The sequence below is a fragment of the Phyllostomus hastatus genome, unplaced genomic scaffold, assembly GCF_019186645.2.
Source record: "Phyllostomus hastatus isolate PE091 unplaced genomic scaffold, TTU_PhHast_1.1 phas_scaffold_216, whole genome shotgun sequence".
Taxonomy (NCBI): domain Eukaryota; kingdom Metazoa; phylum Chordata; class Mammalia; order Chiroptera; family Phyllostomidae; genus Phyllostomus; species Phyllostomus hastatus.
In genome coordinates this window covers 14,216,643-14,231,417 of record NW_025334018.1, presented here as the reverse complement: position 1 = coordinate 14,231,417, position 14,775 = coordinate 14,216,643, and the positions used below count along the sequence as shown (strand labels likewise).

Genomic DNA, 14,775 nt, shown 5'->3' with positions numbered 1-14,775 from the left:
ACACACTATTTTTAATGGTTGCATGATATTCCATTAAAGGCTGAGTTATTTTATAAGTTGAGAAGTGAGGTCATGCTGGAAGTGTACTACCATCCTTAAAAGGTCAAAGATGATATAATTAAGCAAAACTCATAAAAATAGTAAAATAAATGACACACAAAATTTTATATAGAATAGTAAAACAGTCAAAATAGTCAAAACTCATAAAAATAAGTAAAACAGCTTAAAAGTTCCTACAAATAATAGGGTCCAAATTTTCCTTTCTCGAATTTAGATGGGCCTTTAGTGCAATGCAGATCAAAACTGAAGACATGTCTATTTACCAAACATTCACTGAATGCCTACTTTGTGCTAGGCAGAGTATCAGACATAAAATGATAAGTGAGCCAATGGTTCTTTTTTAAAGGCTTACAGGAAACTAAGGGAAGGACATACAGACAAAAAAAATATGACTAAGGTACCGAAGGAACAGAGAAGAGAGAGCCATTACCCCTGCTTGGGAAAAGTGGAAAACACACTGTTAGAGGAGGCGACAGATGGTCGGGGTCTTGAAGAACAAGCAGGAACTTGATGGGTCCAGAAGAGATTGGGCATATGTGCCAAGGTCGGGAGACGCGATGAGCTGGGACCAGCTCAGGAAGTAGTAGTGCTGAAGACAAGGAACGAAGCCAATGTGGCATGGAGTAGGGCTGGAGACAGACACTGGGCTCAGACAGTGAAGGGCTCTGTATGTGCAATACTGAGGGATCAATCCTTATCTCATAGGCCTTGAGGAACAAGCAGAGCTCTTTTAGCAGGATAAGATTTGCTGTTTAGGTAGATAACTTTGGCAATGACCAGAGTGGAGAGTGGTAGATGGCAGAGAGACCAGTGAGGAATCTGTTTTAATAGTCCGAGCAAGAGACAGTAAACATATCTATATGTTTAGAAATACATAGAAAATGTCTGGTAATAACCCTGACTGGTGACTTAGTTGGCTGGACGGTGTCCCACAAAGTGAAAGAAAGGTCACTGGTTCTATACAGGTCAGGGCACATGCCTGGGTTGCAGGTTTGGTCCCCGGTCATACAAGAGACAACCAATCGATGTTTCTCTCTCACATCATTGTTTCTCTTCTTCTCTTTCTCCCTCCCTTCCCCTCTTTCTAAAATAAAAACAAAAATAAATGCTTTTTTTTTTAAGAAAGAAAATGTCCGACAATAAATAAACCAAACAGAAACAGTGGTTACTTTAGAGAAGTAGAATTGGGAGTGAAAGAAGAGGGAAAATTTTACTTTATAAACTTCTGAGGGGTCTGAACGTTTTGTAAAAAGTATGCATTACTTTTATAATAACAACAACAATGTTTAAAAGACTGTGCAGTGAAGACGTGTGATGGTGACGGCAGGGTGGAGAGGATGGCTAGGTCTGGAAGGCATTTCAAAGGCTACAGTGAAAGTCGGTGACTTGGGAAGGGCAGAGGTAAAGGTTAACGAGGAGAAGAGAGTGATGAAGCCATACATCAGAATAGCTAACTAAGGAAAGAGAGGCACATTGAAAAAGAGTTAAATTTTTAAAAATTCAGTTTGAGACACATTAAAGTGTCTTAAGTACCTATTAGATACCCAGTTAAAATTTCCATAACTAGATAGGAATGGAGTGTATTGATGAGGTAGCCAGAGTTAAAAGATACAGATTTGGAGATTATCGATAAATAAAACACAGCTGAAGATAGATATAAACCCAGCCTGGCTCCCAAGCTGTGCTACAGGACTTTCATGTCACCTCCAAATCACCTTAGCATTACATCTGCAATGAGTCGGGAATTGTTTGGGACAATTTTAACTAGCATTAAACTATGAACAATATGCTCAAATAATTAACTCATGCCTCTTGCTTTTCACTAAAATTATAAAAATTAAAGCTACTTTAGAAGCTATAGTTAAAAAGACATAATGATGTATGGTCTGATGGTCTCTTTTATAACTCTAAAACCATACCTTTGCTTATACTCAAATTTACTTTAATTTTGAATTGCTTTGATCTTTATCATTTATCTGTAGATCACTTTGTTTCTACTACTTTGTAAATCTTACAACCGCTTTTGACCAAAAGCAATATAATTCTGACCTGAAGTAATGATAATGCTTTATAATCTTCCTCTTAAAAGCAGAGGTTAAGGAAAAATCTCTCTGAAGGCATCTGAAATTAAGGCACTTTGCTCTTGATCAGTCATGCACACCAAAAACCAATTTATCTCTGCAATTAGTTTTCTCGGTGCACATTCTATGAGATTGGACAGGCAGGCCGAACGCAAAGGCGTCCACATGGATGCGTGTTATGGGGGAGACTAAGGATGGTTCCTGCAAAGAAAGAAAAGAAATGCTCTATGAGTAAACTGGAAGAAAGGTAATACTCCCCAAGAGCCTCGGGAGCAAAGGGAACACGATCTTATGTTGAAAGGAGAGGGATGGGAGGCGAGAGAGGCCATCTGCCGCAGGACACTCCTTTCCACGTCGTCCTGCAGAGCAGCTCCTCCAGGTCAGTACTCCGCTCCTCAGCCCTTCCACCTTCTCACAGCACAGCCTCACTGTGCTCCACGTCTGGGTCACAGGGTTCAGCGCCACTTCCCGTTTCTCCTTTTACTCCTGCTAGGCCACTCAGAACCCCAACAGAGTGCGTGACTCCCTCTTACCTTTTAAATATGCTGGTCTAATACAGGGAGTTCGGCCAATGAAATGTAAGCCTGCTGCTAAAGAACTAGTGTCTTCAATGGTGAATGGGAAAAGTGTCATCTTATAGGCTTTGATTTCTGATCAGCCAGACATACAGAGTGTCATACTAAGAACAATTACATCTATAGTAGATCACTAACATTCATGGATTTAATATTTTCAATTTCAATCATCTGTGGTATCTCTAAACATTCTTGATTTATAAAAGCCATCATTTTGCTGGGGCATGAATTTGAATCGTGTGCCCTGAGACTTGTGTACATGTATGAATAATTTACCTAATGAATGACTCTACCTGACTCTTCAGCGTCCATATCTCAACAAGGTTCATGACTGTCCTCATGTTTGCATTTCATGGGTGAAATTAAATATTACGATGGTATTTTTAACTATGGAGATTCACAACAGTTTTGGACCATATTAATCAAGAATCTCAGCCCTGGCCGGTGTGGCTCAGTGGACTGAGTATTGGCCTGTGAACCAAACGGTCACTGGTTTGATTTCCAGTCAGGGCACATGCCTAGGTTGCAGGCCAGGTCCCCAGTTGGGGGCACACAAGAGGCAACCACACATCGATGTTTCCCTGCCTCCCTTTCTCCCTTCCTTCCCCTCTCTAAAAGTAAATAAATAAAATATTTTAATAAAAAGAATCTCAGTGGCCTATTGTAATAAAAATGTTAAAGAATACCTTCTATAATAGAAGACAAATTTTTTAAATGTGCAAAGAACCTGAATAGACATTTATCCAAAGAAGATACACAAATGGACAATAAGCACATTAAACGATGTTCAGCATCATTAGCCATTAAGGAAACACAAACCAAAACCACAATGAGACACCACTTCATCCCTGCTAGGACAACTGTAATCAAAAGACAGACAATAGCAAGTGTTGACACAAATGCACAGAAATTGGAGCCCTTCCTCACACATTGCTGGTGGGAATGTAAAATAGCATAGCACTTTGGAAAACAGTTTGGCAGTCTCTCAAAAAGTTTAACATATAATTACCATATGATCTGTCAGTTCCGCTCCTAGGTATATACTTAAGAAAAGTGAAACCATGTGTTCACATAAAGACTTGGACATCAATATTCACAGCAGCGTTGTTCACAATAGCCAAATAGTGAAACCAACCCAAATGTCCATCAATTGATGAATGGAAAAACAAAATGTGGAATATTCATACAATGGAATATTATTCAGACATAAAAAGAAATGAAGTATTGATACATGCTACATTATGCTAAGTAGAAGAAGTCAGACACAAAAGGCCACATATTATGTGATTCCAAATCCACAGAGACAGAAAATACATGAGTGGTTGCCAAGGATTAGGGGAGGAAGGAGTGGGGAGTGACTGCTAATAGGCACAGGGTTTCTTTTTGGGGTAATAAAAATGTTCCAGAATCAGGTAGTGGTGATGAATATATAACCTTGTGAATATACTAAAGACCTCTGAAATGTGTACTTTAAACAGGTACAGTTTGTGATATGTGAATTATCTCAATTTAAAAAAAAATAATACCTTCTATAAAACTCCTTGATGGTTGATAATAAAGAATATGAGACATTAGAATGGCTGAAACAGTATGCTGTGGAATAATTAAAAGGTATAACACATTTCTACTATAAAAGTTTAAAATCTAACAATTTCTATAGTACCTGAAAGATGCACAATCTTTTTCTTGCTTGGTGACTAAAAAAAATATTCATTGAACCAAAGCCATAGTTAGGTAATGAAGAACAAGTCAAAACCCATGAAAACATACTGTTCTAATTTTTAACTATTACTATTATAGTTACTCTACACTGAAATTCATTCAGTAGATTAAAAAAAGTCTGTACAGGCAATCAATATTAATGAAATATCTAAAGCAAATTCATAGCCTAAAGAGATTTATGTGATCTTTCTCTGTTGCACCTCTAATAGTTTCCAGCTTTAACAAGTTGCACAGCCCTAGACCTACAGCCATTTCTGTTGTAGTTATGTGGAAAGTTGCCAAAAAATGTTTCCTGCTAAAACAGTTTTATCCTTTGTCATCTAACTGGTAAGATTCATGTAACATTTGACAAATTTGCATATAACATTTAATAAATTTGTAAGATTAAAAGAAGGTTTAATATACACATATTTAAATGTCACTGTTCACTAGGTTAAATAAGTTAAGACCCACAGTTGAAGTCTGAGGAAGAAACCCCTAAGCCCTTTTTGTTTGCTTTGCTGTAGCTGGGCGTCAGGAACAGAGAACATAACAGAAGAGAGAGAGAGAGAACCTTTACATACTTCATCACTTGTAAAACCCTAACAAACACAGACAGCCACAAATTCCAGAGCTCTTGCAGTTCATATAACACTAATGTTATTTAAGTGGGATATTATCCAAACCTTAATCATTATCCTGTTTGATAACAGCCAGCTTAAACAATAATGTAAGGTTATAGCACCATTCTACTTAGCTGAATATTTTAACCTGAATTGTCAACTGGTTGTGACATATAGTTGAGGGGGAAATAGGTAAATTTCTACGTATAAATAAAAATGATTTTAAAATGTTCAAGTATATACACATTGTATACTTTAAAAATATACAATTGAAGTATATATAAAACAGTTTTATTGAAGTCTATTTTACATATCATAGAATTCACCATTGTAAGTATATAGCTCAATGATTTTTAGTAAATTTATACAGCTGTGCAACCATCACCATGAAAGTTCCCTTGCTCCGGTTTGCAGTCAATGCCCACCAGTCCCAGGGAACCACTGATCTGCTTTTTGTATGTATGGTTTTACCTGTTCTACAAATTACACATAAATGGAATCATACAATATGTTGTCTTTTGTGTCTGGTTTCTCTCACTTGACATAAAGTATTTGAGGTTCACCTATTTTGATGCACGTACTTATATTGTTCCTTTTTAATGCTAAGAAGTGTTCCATTTGATGGATGTACCACAATTCATTTATTTATTCACCTGTCTTTGAATTGTTCCAAGTTTTTGCTCTTGCAAACAATGCTATGACCAACTGCATAAAAGTCTTTGTATGGAAATATGTTTTCATTGCCGTTGCACAGATACCTAGGAATGGAATTGATGGGTCACATAATAAGTATATATGTTTAACTACGGAACTATTTTCCAAAGTAGGTAAACTATTTTACATGCACAACAACAATGTATGAAGTTTCTCCACATTCCTGCCAACACTTGGTATTGTCAGTCTTTGTGAGTATGGGCATTTTAGTGGGTATAAAATACATCATATTATTATTTTAATTTGCATTTCTCAATGACTACTAATGCTGAGTATCTTTTAATGTGCCTATTAGCTATTCATGTATTTTCTTTGATAAAGTGACTATTTATATTCTTTGCCCAAGTTTTAATTGAGTCATTTGTCCTGTTATTATTAAGTTGTAATAGTTCTTTATACGTTCTGAATACAAGTCCTTTGGCAGATGTATGACTGGCAAATATTTTCTCCCAGTCTTTGGCTTACCTTCCCATTTTCTTAATGATGTCTCTTGAAGAAAAAATGTTTTAAGAAGTCAAATTTATAAATTTTTTTTCTGTTATGGGTTGTGCTTTTGAAAAAATCTTTGCCTAACCCAAGGCACAAAGATTTTCTTTGGTTTCCTTCTAGAAGTTTTATAATTTTACCTCTTACATTTAGATCTATGACCCATCTTGAGTTCATTTTTGTATATAGTATGAGGGAAGGGGTCTGCATTTTTTTTTATCCTCACCCAAGGATGTTTTTATTGATTTGAGAGACAGAGAGAAAAAAGGAGGAGAGAGAGAGACATGGATGTGAGAACCATCTATCGGATGCTTCCTATATGTACCCTGACCGGGGATGGAACCTGCAACCTAGGTATGTTCCCTGACTTGGGATCAAACCTGCAACCTTTTGCTGCACGGGATAACACACCAACCAACTGAGCCACCTGGCCAGGGCTGGGTGTTTAGTTTTGTTTTTTAATATATAAACACCTAGTTGTTCAAGCACCACTTGTTGATAAAACTATCCTTTCCCCACTAAACACTGAATTGTTTCAGAACACTTGCTGAAAATCAGCTGACCATAATGGCGTGAGTTTGTTTCAGGACTCTCTATTGTCTTTCACTCATCTATACTTCAATCTTCACATCAATAATATACTACCTTAATTACTATAAAAATGTCTTTTTAAAAAGCTTTAAAATGTCTTGACATTGGATAGTGTAAAACCAGTCCTAACTTTGTTCTTCTTTCTGACAATTGTTTTGGCTATTCTATGTCCTTTGCATTTCTATATAAATTTTAGGGTGAGCTGGTCAGTTTCTACAAATAAGCCTGTTAGGATTTTACTAGGAATTGCATTGAATCTATAGATCAATTAGAGGAGAATTGTGATCTTAACAATATTAAGTCTCCCAATTCATAAGCATGGCATGTACCTTCCATTTATTTAGGTTTTCTTTCATTTCTCTTGGAATTGTTTAGTAGTATTTCAGTGTGTATGTGTGTTTCAAAAAAAAGTATCCCTAAAAGCATTGTAGATTATCTACAGCAGATTTAATCTGGAAATTAATATATATTACCTATTCAAACATTTAATTTTGTAATTAGGGCAACACCTAGAATTTCTACTGCCCCCCCAACATGTGTTGCCAGCAGTAGTTTTAAAAAATCCAACTCATATCATCAAAATTATTTATTACTTCTGAGAATACATTTTACACAAGAGGGTTTCTGAGGCAGGAAAGAAGTCCACAGTCATAGGAAGAGGTCCATATTTCCTTATTTTGCATGTGAACTAAATAAAAGTTTTGGACATCTCAGTGACATATTTAATTTGAATAGTTCTGACTAAGAACTGTTGCTCATCTTCTCACACAAGGAACAGATTCCCACCCCATCCTGGGTAATAACAGCAACAATCACTTCTGTAATGCTTACTGTGTGTTAGGCACCCGTCTAAGCACTTTAAAGAAATGAAGTCATTTAATCTCAATAACAGCTCTGAGAGGTAGGGAATATTATCCCTATTTCACACAAGGAGAAACTCGAGTCCAGAGAAGTAACTTGTCCAAGGTCACATAGCTGGTTAAGGAGTGGAGCCAGAACACGCACCTAGGCAGACTAGTTTGCAGAACCCATTCTCTTAACTACTCTGAAGACTAAAAGAGCAGAGCATTTCATGTAAAAGTATTTTCAGACCTCAGCTTGCAGTAATGGAAGGCTAGCTAATTCAGATCAATCCTCCCAGACAACTGGAAAGGCTGAACAAAATATTTAAAAAATCTAATCACACACATCGCAGTTAACAAAGAGTGAGGAATCAGCACAGTGCGAAGAGGGCAGAAGGCAGAGCAGTGAGCCACATTTGGCGCTCCTCTTATTGTAGTGACGCTTGCCGATTCTGCACAAGATGGCTAGAAGGCTGGTCAGCCTTTCTGCTAGTTTCCTAAGACTAGGGGAACAAAAGTTAAGAGTTCAAGGCTGTCAAGAGTGAGAGTCCCAGCAAAACTCTCAGGATTGGATTCAGATCCTCAAAAGCTGCGTGCCAGGAATAAGGGTGAAACAGAAATATACCAAAACTTCCATTACTCCAAGAATACGCAGGGTCTTATTTTTGCGGTAGATGGCAATGGTCATGCAAGAATTCAGGAAGGAGCCTAAGAGCTGCAGAAAGTGCTTCAGGAAGATCAGTTGTGAGATGCAGTGTTGCTGCTTTTTGCAAGCAGACAGGATTTGCCAAAAGCTATGGCCATTGGTCAGATGATGGACAAATTAGGTCTTCAGCCTCTTGGTAACAGAACATAGTATGTTCAAGCCACTCGTGCTACACAAGGAGCTGGTCTGTGTGAGGGACCTGCCTGGCTGTTGGATGAGCTTTCAAAATGCTAAATGAAACCGGGTGTCTAACCAAGGACATGTTTGACATGAGTGGTCTAGATGTGTTACAACAAAATTAGTTTGCATCTTGGTTATTGAACAGTATCTGGGACTGGTTTAGGCAGAAGATTACATCGTTTACACTTATTTTTTTGTCAATTATTGTTTACCAAGTATAATGTTTCACCTTAACAATATGTTTGGTTTTAAAGAATTCTCCTTAACTTGGGGGAAAAAAAGGGTCCTTTTAATTTTACTTCTTTTAAGCCTAAATGCCTGGACTTGGACATTGTCACACCTTTAAATAAATTTGTTTTGAATATTTTTTGAACCCATAATGAATAATGTTTTAAAGTCATGCTCTTGCTGCCCTGGCTGGTGTGGCTCAGCAGATTGAGCGCCAGCCTGGGAACTGGAAGGTTGCTGGTTCAATTTCCCATGAGGGCACATGCCTGGGTTTCAGGCCATGTCCCCAGCTGGAGATGTGCAAGAGGCAACCGACTGATGTATCTCTTGTACACTGATTATTTCTGTCCCTCCATTTCTCCCTCCCTTCTCCTCTCTGAAAGTAAATTCTTTAAATCTTTTTTAAAAAGTATTCCCTTGCTACTTTACTGACACCTTTATCATTCCTGGGACAGTCTGTTGATTAAAAAAAATGTAGCATTCCATTTGTATTTCTTTTTCTATTTTGCCAAAAAGATCTTCTATTACTGCTTGTACCAGCCAGGGAAATGTTCCAAAACACTATTGGGATCTCTTGCACTGAGGGACTTTTTCCCCGCCATTATTGACTCCTGGCTTCCACTAGCCAAGCTTACCTTGGTGTGATTTGGATTTGATAGCTAATTAGTTCTGTGCTGGCAGCAAAGAGTTCATACTGAGATTATTTTTAATACCCAGCACATTGTCTTTCTTTATATGTCTTTTATGTTTCAGGTTGCTTTTGGTATTAGCCTGACTCTTTGCTGCTTATGTTTTACTGTTTATTTGTGAGCATATCTTCATTAAGAGTTTTTGTTTTTAAAGATTTTATTTATTTTTAGAAAGAGGGAAAGGGAAGGAGAAAGAGAGGGAGAAAAACATCAGTGTGTGGTTGCCTCTTGCATGACCCCTATTGGGTACCTGGCCTGCAACCCAGGCATGTGCCCTGACTGGGAATCGAACTGATGACCCTTTGGTTCACAGGCCCAAACTCAATCTACGGAGCTACACCAGCCAGAGCAATTATTAAGAATTTTTGAAAAACTCATCAAACTCAACTGAGTAAGTTTTCTTCATAACCCATTTGTAATTACTCCTAATAAAATGACAAAATATGTTTAAAAGGCAAACAGTTTGAACTAAATTATATATAAATATATTGCTATAGTATGCAGTTAAATTGTGTTTAGAGAGAGGTTTATAGATTTAAGTAGATATATTAGTAAGAAGAAAGGCTGGATACTAATGGGTTAAATATCTATATAAGATATAGGAACTAAAGGGCCAGAGAAACTTGAAGGGAGGAGGCATGCAGAGCAGAGAGGAACGGACCAGAAAGCAAACAGCAGAGAGGAACAACAAAGCCAGGGCTCCGTTCTTTGCAACTAATAAAAGGGACAGATCCCAAGGGAGTCCGATCGAAGAAAATAATACGTAGCCAGTGTTAGAAAGTAAAAAGTGGATATTATAGCTAATCCCACAAACAGTAACAAGGTAATAAGAGGATTTTACGAAATCTTTCTGCCAACAAATTTGAGAAATTTTATGAGATAAATATCTAGAAAAATACAATTCACTAAAGCAACACAAGAAATAAGAAATTTAAATAATTATGGGATGGTTAAGGAAATTGAATTTATAATTGAACTATTAAACTGAAGAAATAAAATTTGTAATGAGAATCCTTCTCAATCAGATGGCTTTGTCAGCAAATTCCACCAGTTGTTTAAGGCAGAAATCACTTTAATTTTACACAAGCTATTCCAGAGAATAAAATAAAAGGGGCTCACTCCTTGTTTTATGAAGCCAACAACAAAGGAAAAGTACAGAACAAAAATATAAGAAAAGAAGGAAGTGACCACAATTAGTGTCAGAACAGTGGTTACCTCTGGACAAGAGGGAAGAAGCTGCGATTGGTGCAGGACAGCGAGCGGGGCCCCTGGGGGCTGGCAACGCTGTTGCTTGACCTCAGTGGTAGTCTCCACTCATTTGCTTTATAATAAACCATTAAGATGCACATTTCTGTTTTTTACACTTTGCTGTATATGTATTAAATTCATAATAAAAACTTTATCAACTTAAATTTATGGGACCAGTGTCAATTAATAAGAGGATGGTATAAATATTTGTTGACTCTCACTCTTAGACTTCAGTTGTTTTCTAGGCTCTATCTTTACTCACTCTACCAGACTTACAACTTCCATATATTCAAGAGTATCTTTTAGAAATTAATCTAAATAGCTTCCAAATTCTGTTAACATACATGAAACTGGAATCAACAGTTATAATTACAATTTTCTCACAAAGACAGCTACTCTTGAATATTCTATACTTCCTAACATGGGACATTGTTTTTAAAATGCAAAATTTAATCTTGGGTGATAACACAAAGATTAACCAATAATCTGTATGTCTGCAAGGTGCATAATATAAAGACAAATGATATGGGTACAGTTTCATCTGAGACCCAAAAAAACATCAACTCAGCCGTTTTTACGGGAACTTCCACATCTGTGGCCTATCATTGACTATTTTAATCTATTCGTTTTCAGTCTTTGTCTACTCAGCCCTAGTTCAAAACCCAGGCATCTGTTTAGATGTAAACACCTTTCACTGTAATAGGAAATTTAATCTAGTAATCAGAAATATGAATGATCTTTTATTAGGGTCAAGTCATTTTATTTATTCTCTATAACCACAGTGGAGGGAACAGCCAAGTGAACGCATTTCTAATTCTATTTTGATGCAATTACAACCCCATAGTGAACTGCTACTGCTCCTACCTACCTTTCCAAGTGCCTTTGAACATCTCCTTTAAGGTGAATAATAAGCTTCAAAATACAGTGGACTAAAACAATTCTGACTCAAATTATGGAGACCCAAACTTTGGTCTGGATACAGTCATCAATTTGATAAACTTAAATGAAAGTAGTATTGTTATTATAAAATTTCTCACTTTTGGAACATGAGGATTAAACTCCACAGCTCTATGAATTGCTTCCACAGCATTCATTTCTGCGGTGCTTAACCCTCTTCTTGAGGCTGTTTCTGGAGAGAATCTGTAAGAAAACCACAAAAATGAAGAAATGAATATTAAAAAATACATGGTTATAGATCATAATTTAATCAGAGTTTTCTGGTGAAGCCAAATAACTACTAATCAAATTATAGCCTTTGGTCCAATATATATAGAAGGTAGCATAAGAAATGGAAACTTTCAAATTTAGGCAGTGAAAGACTTCAGGAGAAGTCCATTGAAAGCACACTTTAAAGATAATGAAATATGAAAGGTTACATAGGGATTTCAGAGGATCTCACGAAATAGAAGTACAGTCTTATCAAATGTTCATGAAAAGGAAACAGACTGCAAATACTCCATTCTAATTCATATCTAGAAGAGTAATCTAAGGTGAAAGAATATGGTTGCCTTTTGGTTGGTTTCTGAATATGTTATCTGTGGAATGAAGTGAAATTTGTTAAAAGCAGTCACAATTACAAAGAATACAGAATAATTCAGAGTTATAATCTCAGAGCAGATAACATGAAACTTATTTCCCTACCACACATCTTATCATTATCATCATAGCTGCTATGTACTATATATACTGTCTTCCTAGCATTGTTTCAGGCATTCAATGCAGATCTAATCCTCACAGAACCTACACTATTCTTATTCTCATTCTTATTCTTATTCTGCAGATGAGGAAGAGACTCAAACTGATTAACGTGCCCAAAGATCCACACCTGGTATGCAGTACGCTTGAATTTGAGCCCAGGTTTACTTTAGCTCTAAAAACCTTGCCCTTTCCACGACACACAGTAAGAAGCCACAGAAACCCATACGTTTTATTGAGAAGGAAGTAGGAAGGAACACAAGCATTGTTTTAAGTCAGTGGAGAGAAAACATAATAGTGAGCTTAGCAGTCTTTCTAAGTTATTGTAGTTCCTATAACTGCTTACTTATCTGAAACAGTCCTTGTCTTCAATAGTGCTGCTGTATAACAGATTGTTGCTGACTTTGGAAGGCTTATATCTGTAATGATAATTTTCATTTTAAGAATAACAAAAATATCTACAGACAATTTTTAATAAAAATAATTTCATAGGACAAATTCAGCAGATATGACATAGAACTAAAAGCACATAGACATGTAGTGGTAGGACCTGAGCTTGAATCTTGAGTCTACTCTTTTACTAGCTATGCATCCTTGAACTAGTAGCAACACTGTTTTTAGTGTTGATGTTACACTGTAATTCAGAAGTCAGTGTAAAAGTTTAATGCATGTAGTTAAGTTGGAAAATGTTAGTGAAACGGGAGTGGGCTTTGTTTTTCTAGTAGCAACTTCTTTAACCTTCAGTTTTTTCTTCTCAAAATAGAAAAATAGTACTTTTCTGGCAGAGATGAAATTAAATTATGTCTGTGAAAACCCTCAGCACAATGGTGAAATACTCAACAAGTGTTTATAATAATCTGCTTTCAACAACACTATTCAGGGGAAAGGCATAGTATAGTTAGAACTACTATGTAAAGACTCCACCTACTCACAGAGAAAAACTAAGATTAGAAAAAACAATAGGGATATTTAACAGTAGTTAAATCCAGGTGATAGAACCGTGGGTGGTTTTAATTTTTCCTTCTATCTATAATTTTGTATTTTCTACATTTTCTTAAATGACAATTTGCTTAAAATTAAAATTTTAATCTGGAACTATAATAAAATTAATTATATAAATCTTTTCCTAAAGGATGCTCAAAATAGCCCTGGCTGGTACAGCTCAGTGGATGAAGCACTGGCCTGCCAACTGAAAGGTCACCAGTTTGATTTCCAGTTGAAGGAAACCATCGACAAAACAAAAAGGCAACCAAGTGAATAGGAGAAGATAATTGCAGAGGATATCTCTGATAAGGGGTTAATACCCAAAATATATAAAGACAACTTAACATAAAAAAATCCAATTAAAAAATGGGCAGAGGACCTGAACAGACATTTCTCCAAAGAGGACATACAGATGGCCAACAAACACATAAAAAGATGCTCAACATCACTAATAATCAGCAAAATACAAATCAAAACCACAACAAGATATCAGTTCACACCTGTCAGAATGACTATTTATTATCAAAAAGACAACAAAGAATATGTATTGGAGAGAACAAGGAACCAAAAAGCACCCTTGCACATTCTTGGTGGGATTGTAAACTAGTGCAGTCATCATGAAAAACAGTATGACGGTTCCTCAAAAAATTAAAAGTGGAACTACATGTGACTTAGCAATCCCACTTCTGGGTGTTTATTTGAAGAAATCAAAATCACAAATTCAAAAAGATATGCTCCCCTATGTTTGCTGCAGCATTATTTACAAGAGCCAAGTATGGAAGCAACCTAAGTGTCCACTGATAGACGAATAGATAAAGATGATGTCATACATATATACACTGAAATATTATTTGGCCATAAAAAGGAATGAAATCTTGTCATTTGCTATAACATGGATGGACCTAGAGGGTATCATGTTAAGTGAATAAGGCAGGGAGAGAAAGACAAATACTATATGATTTCACTTATATAAAAAATGAAATAAATGAACAAACAAAAAAAAAAACAGAAACAAACTTATAGATACAGAGAACAAACTGATAATTGTCAGGTGGGAGGGGAATGGGCCAAAAAGGTGAAGGGGATTAACCAGTACAAACTGCTGGTTATAAAATTAGTCATGGAGGTGTGAAATACAGCATACCAAATATAGTCAGATGGGTACTAGCCTTATCATGGCAATTACTTCATAAGGAATATAAATGCCTAATCAACATGTTATACACCTGAAACTAATTTAATATTGTATGTCAACTATAATTTTAAAGATAAATGAAAAAAATAATGCCCAAAATAATGTCATTAGGAGAGTAAGGCCACAGAATTCCCTTGAAGATTTTTTAGATTCTAAAGTTATACTGGCAAACGGAGA

The 14,775-nt window shown here is 36.3% G+C and overlaps 1 protein-coding gene across 5 annotated transcripts in view; it reads right to left on the bottom strand.

The window, feature by feature from the left end:
* The window catches only part of ST7L (suppression of tumorigenicity 7 like), a 74,907-nt gene that overhangs the window by 30,642 nt on the left and 29,490 nt on the right, over positions 1-14,775 (bottom strand). For all 5 annotated transcript variants that reach the window (XM_045816789.1, XM_045816788.1, XM_045816791.1 and 2 more), the window contains exons 10-11: positions 12,766-12,838; positions 11,762-11,864 (exon numbers count right to left, since the gene is read on the bottom strand). In XM_045816789.1, the coding sequence (XP_045672745.1) occupies positions 11,762-11,864; positions 12,766-12,838 (176 nt within the window). The remainder of the gene's footprint in view (positions 1-11,761; positions 11,865-12,765; positions 12,839-14,775) is intronic.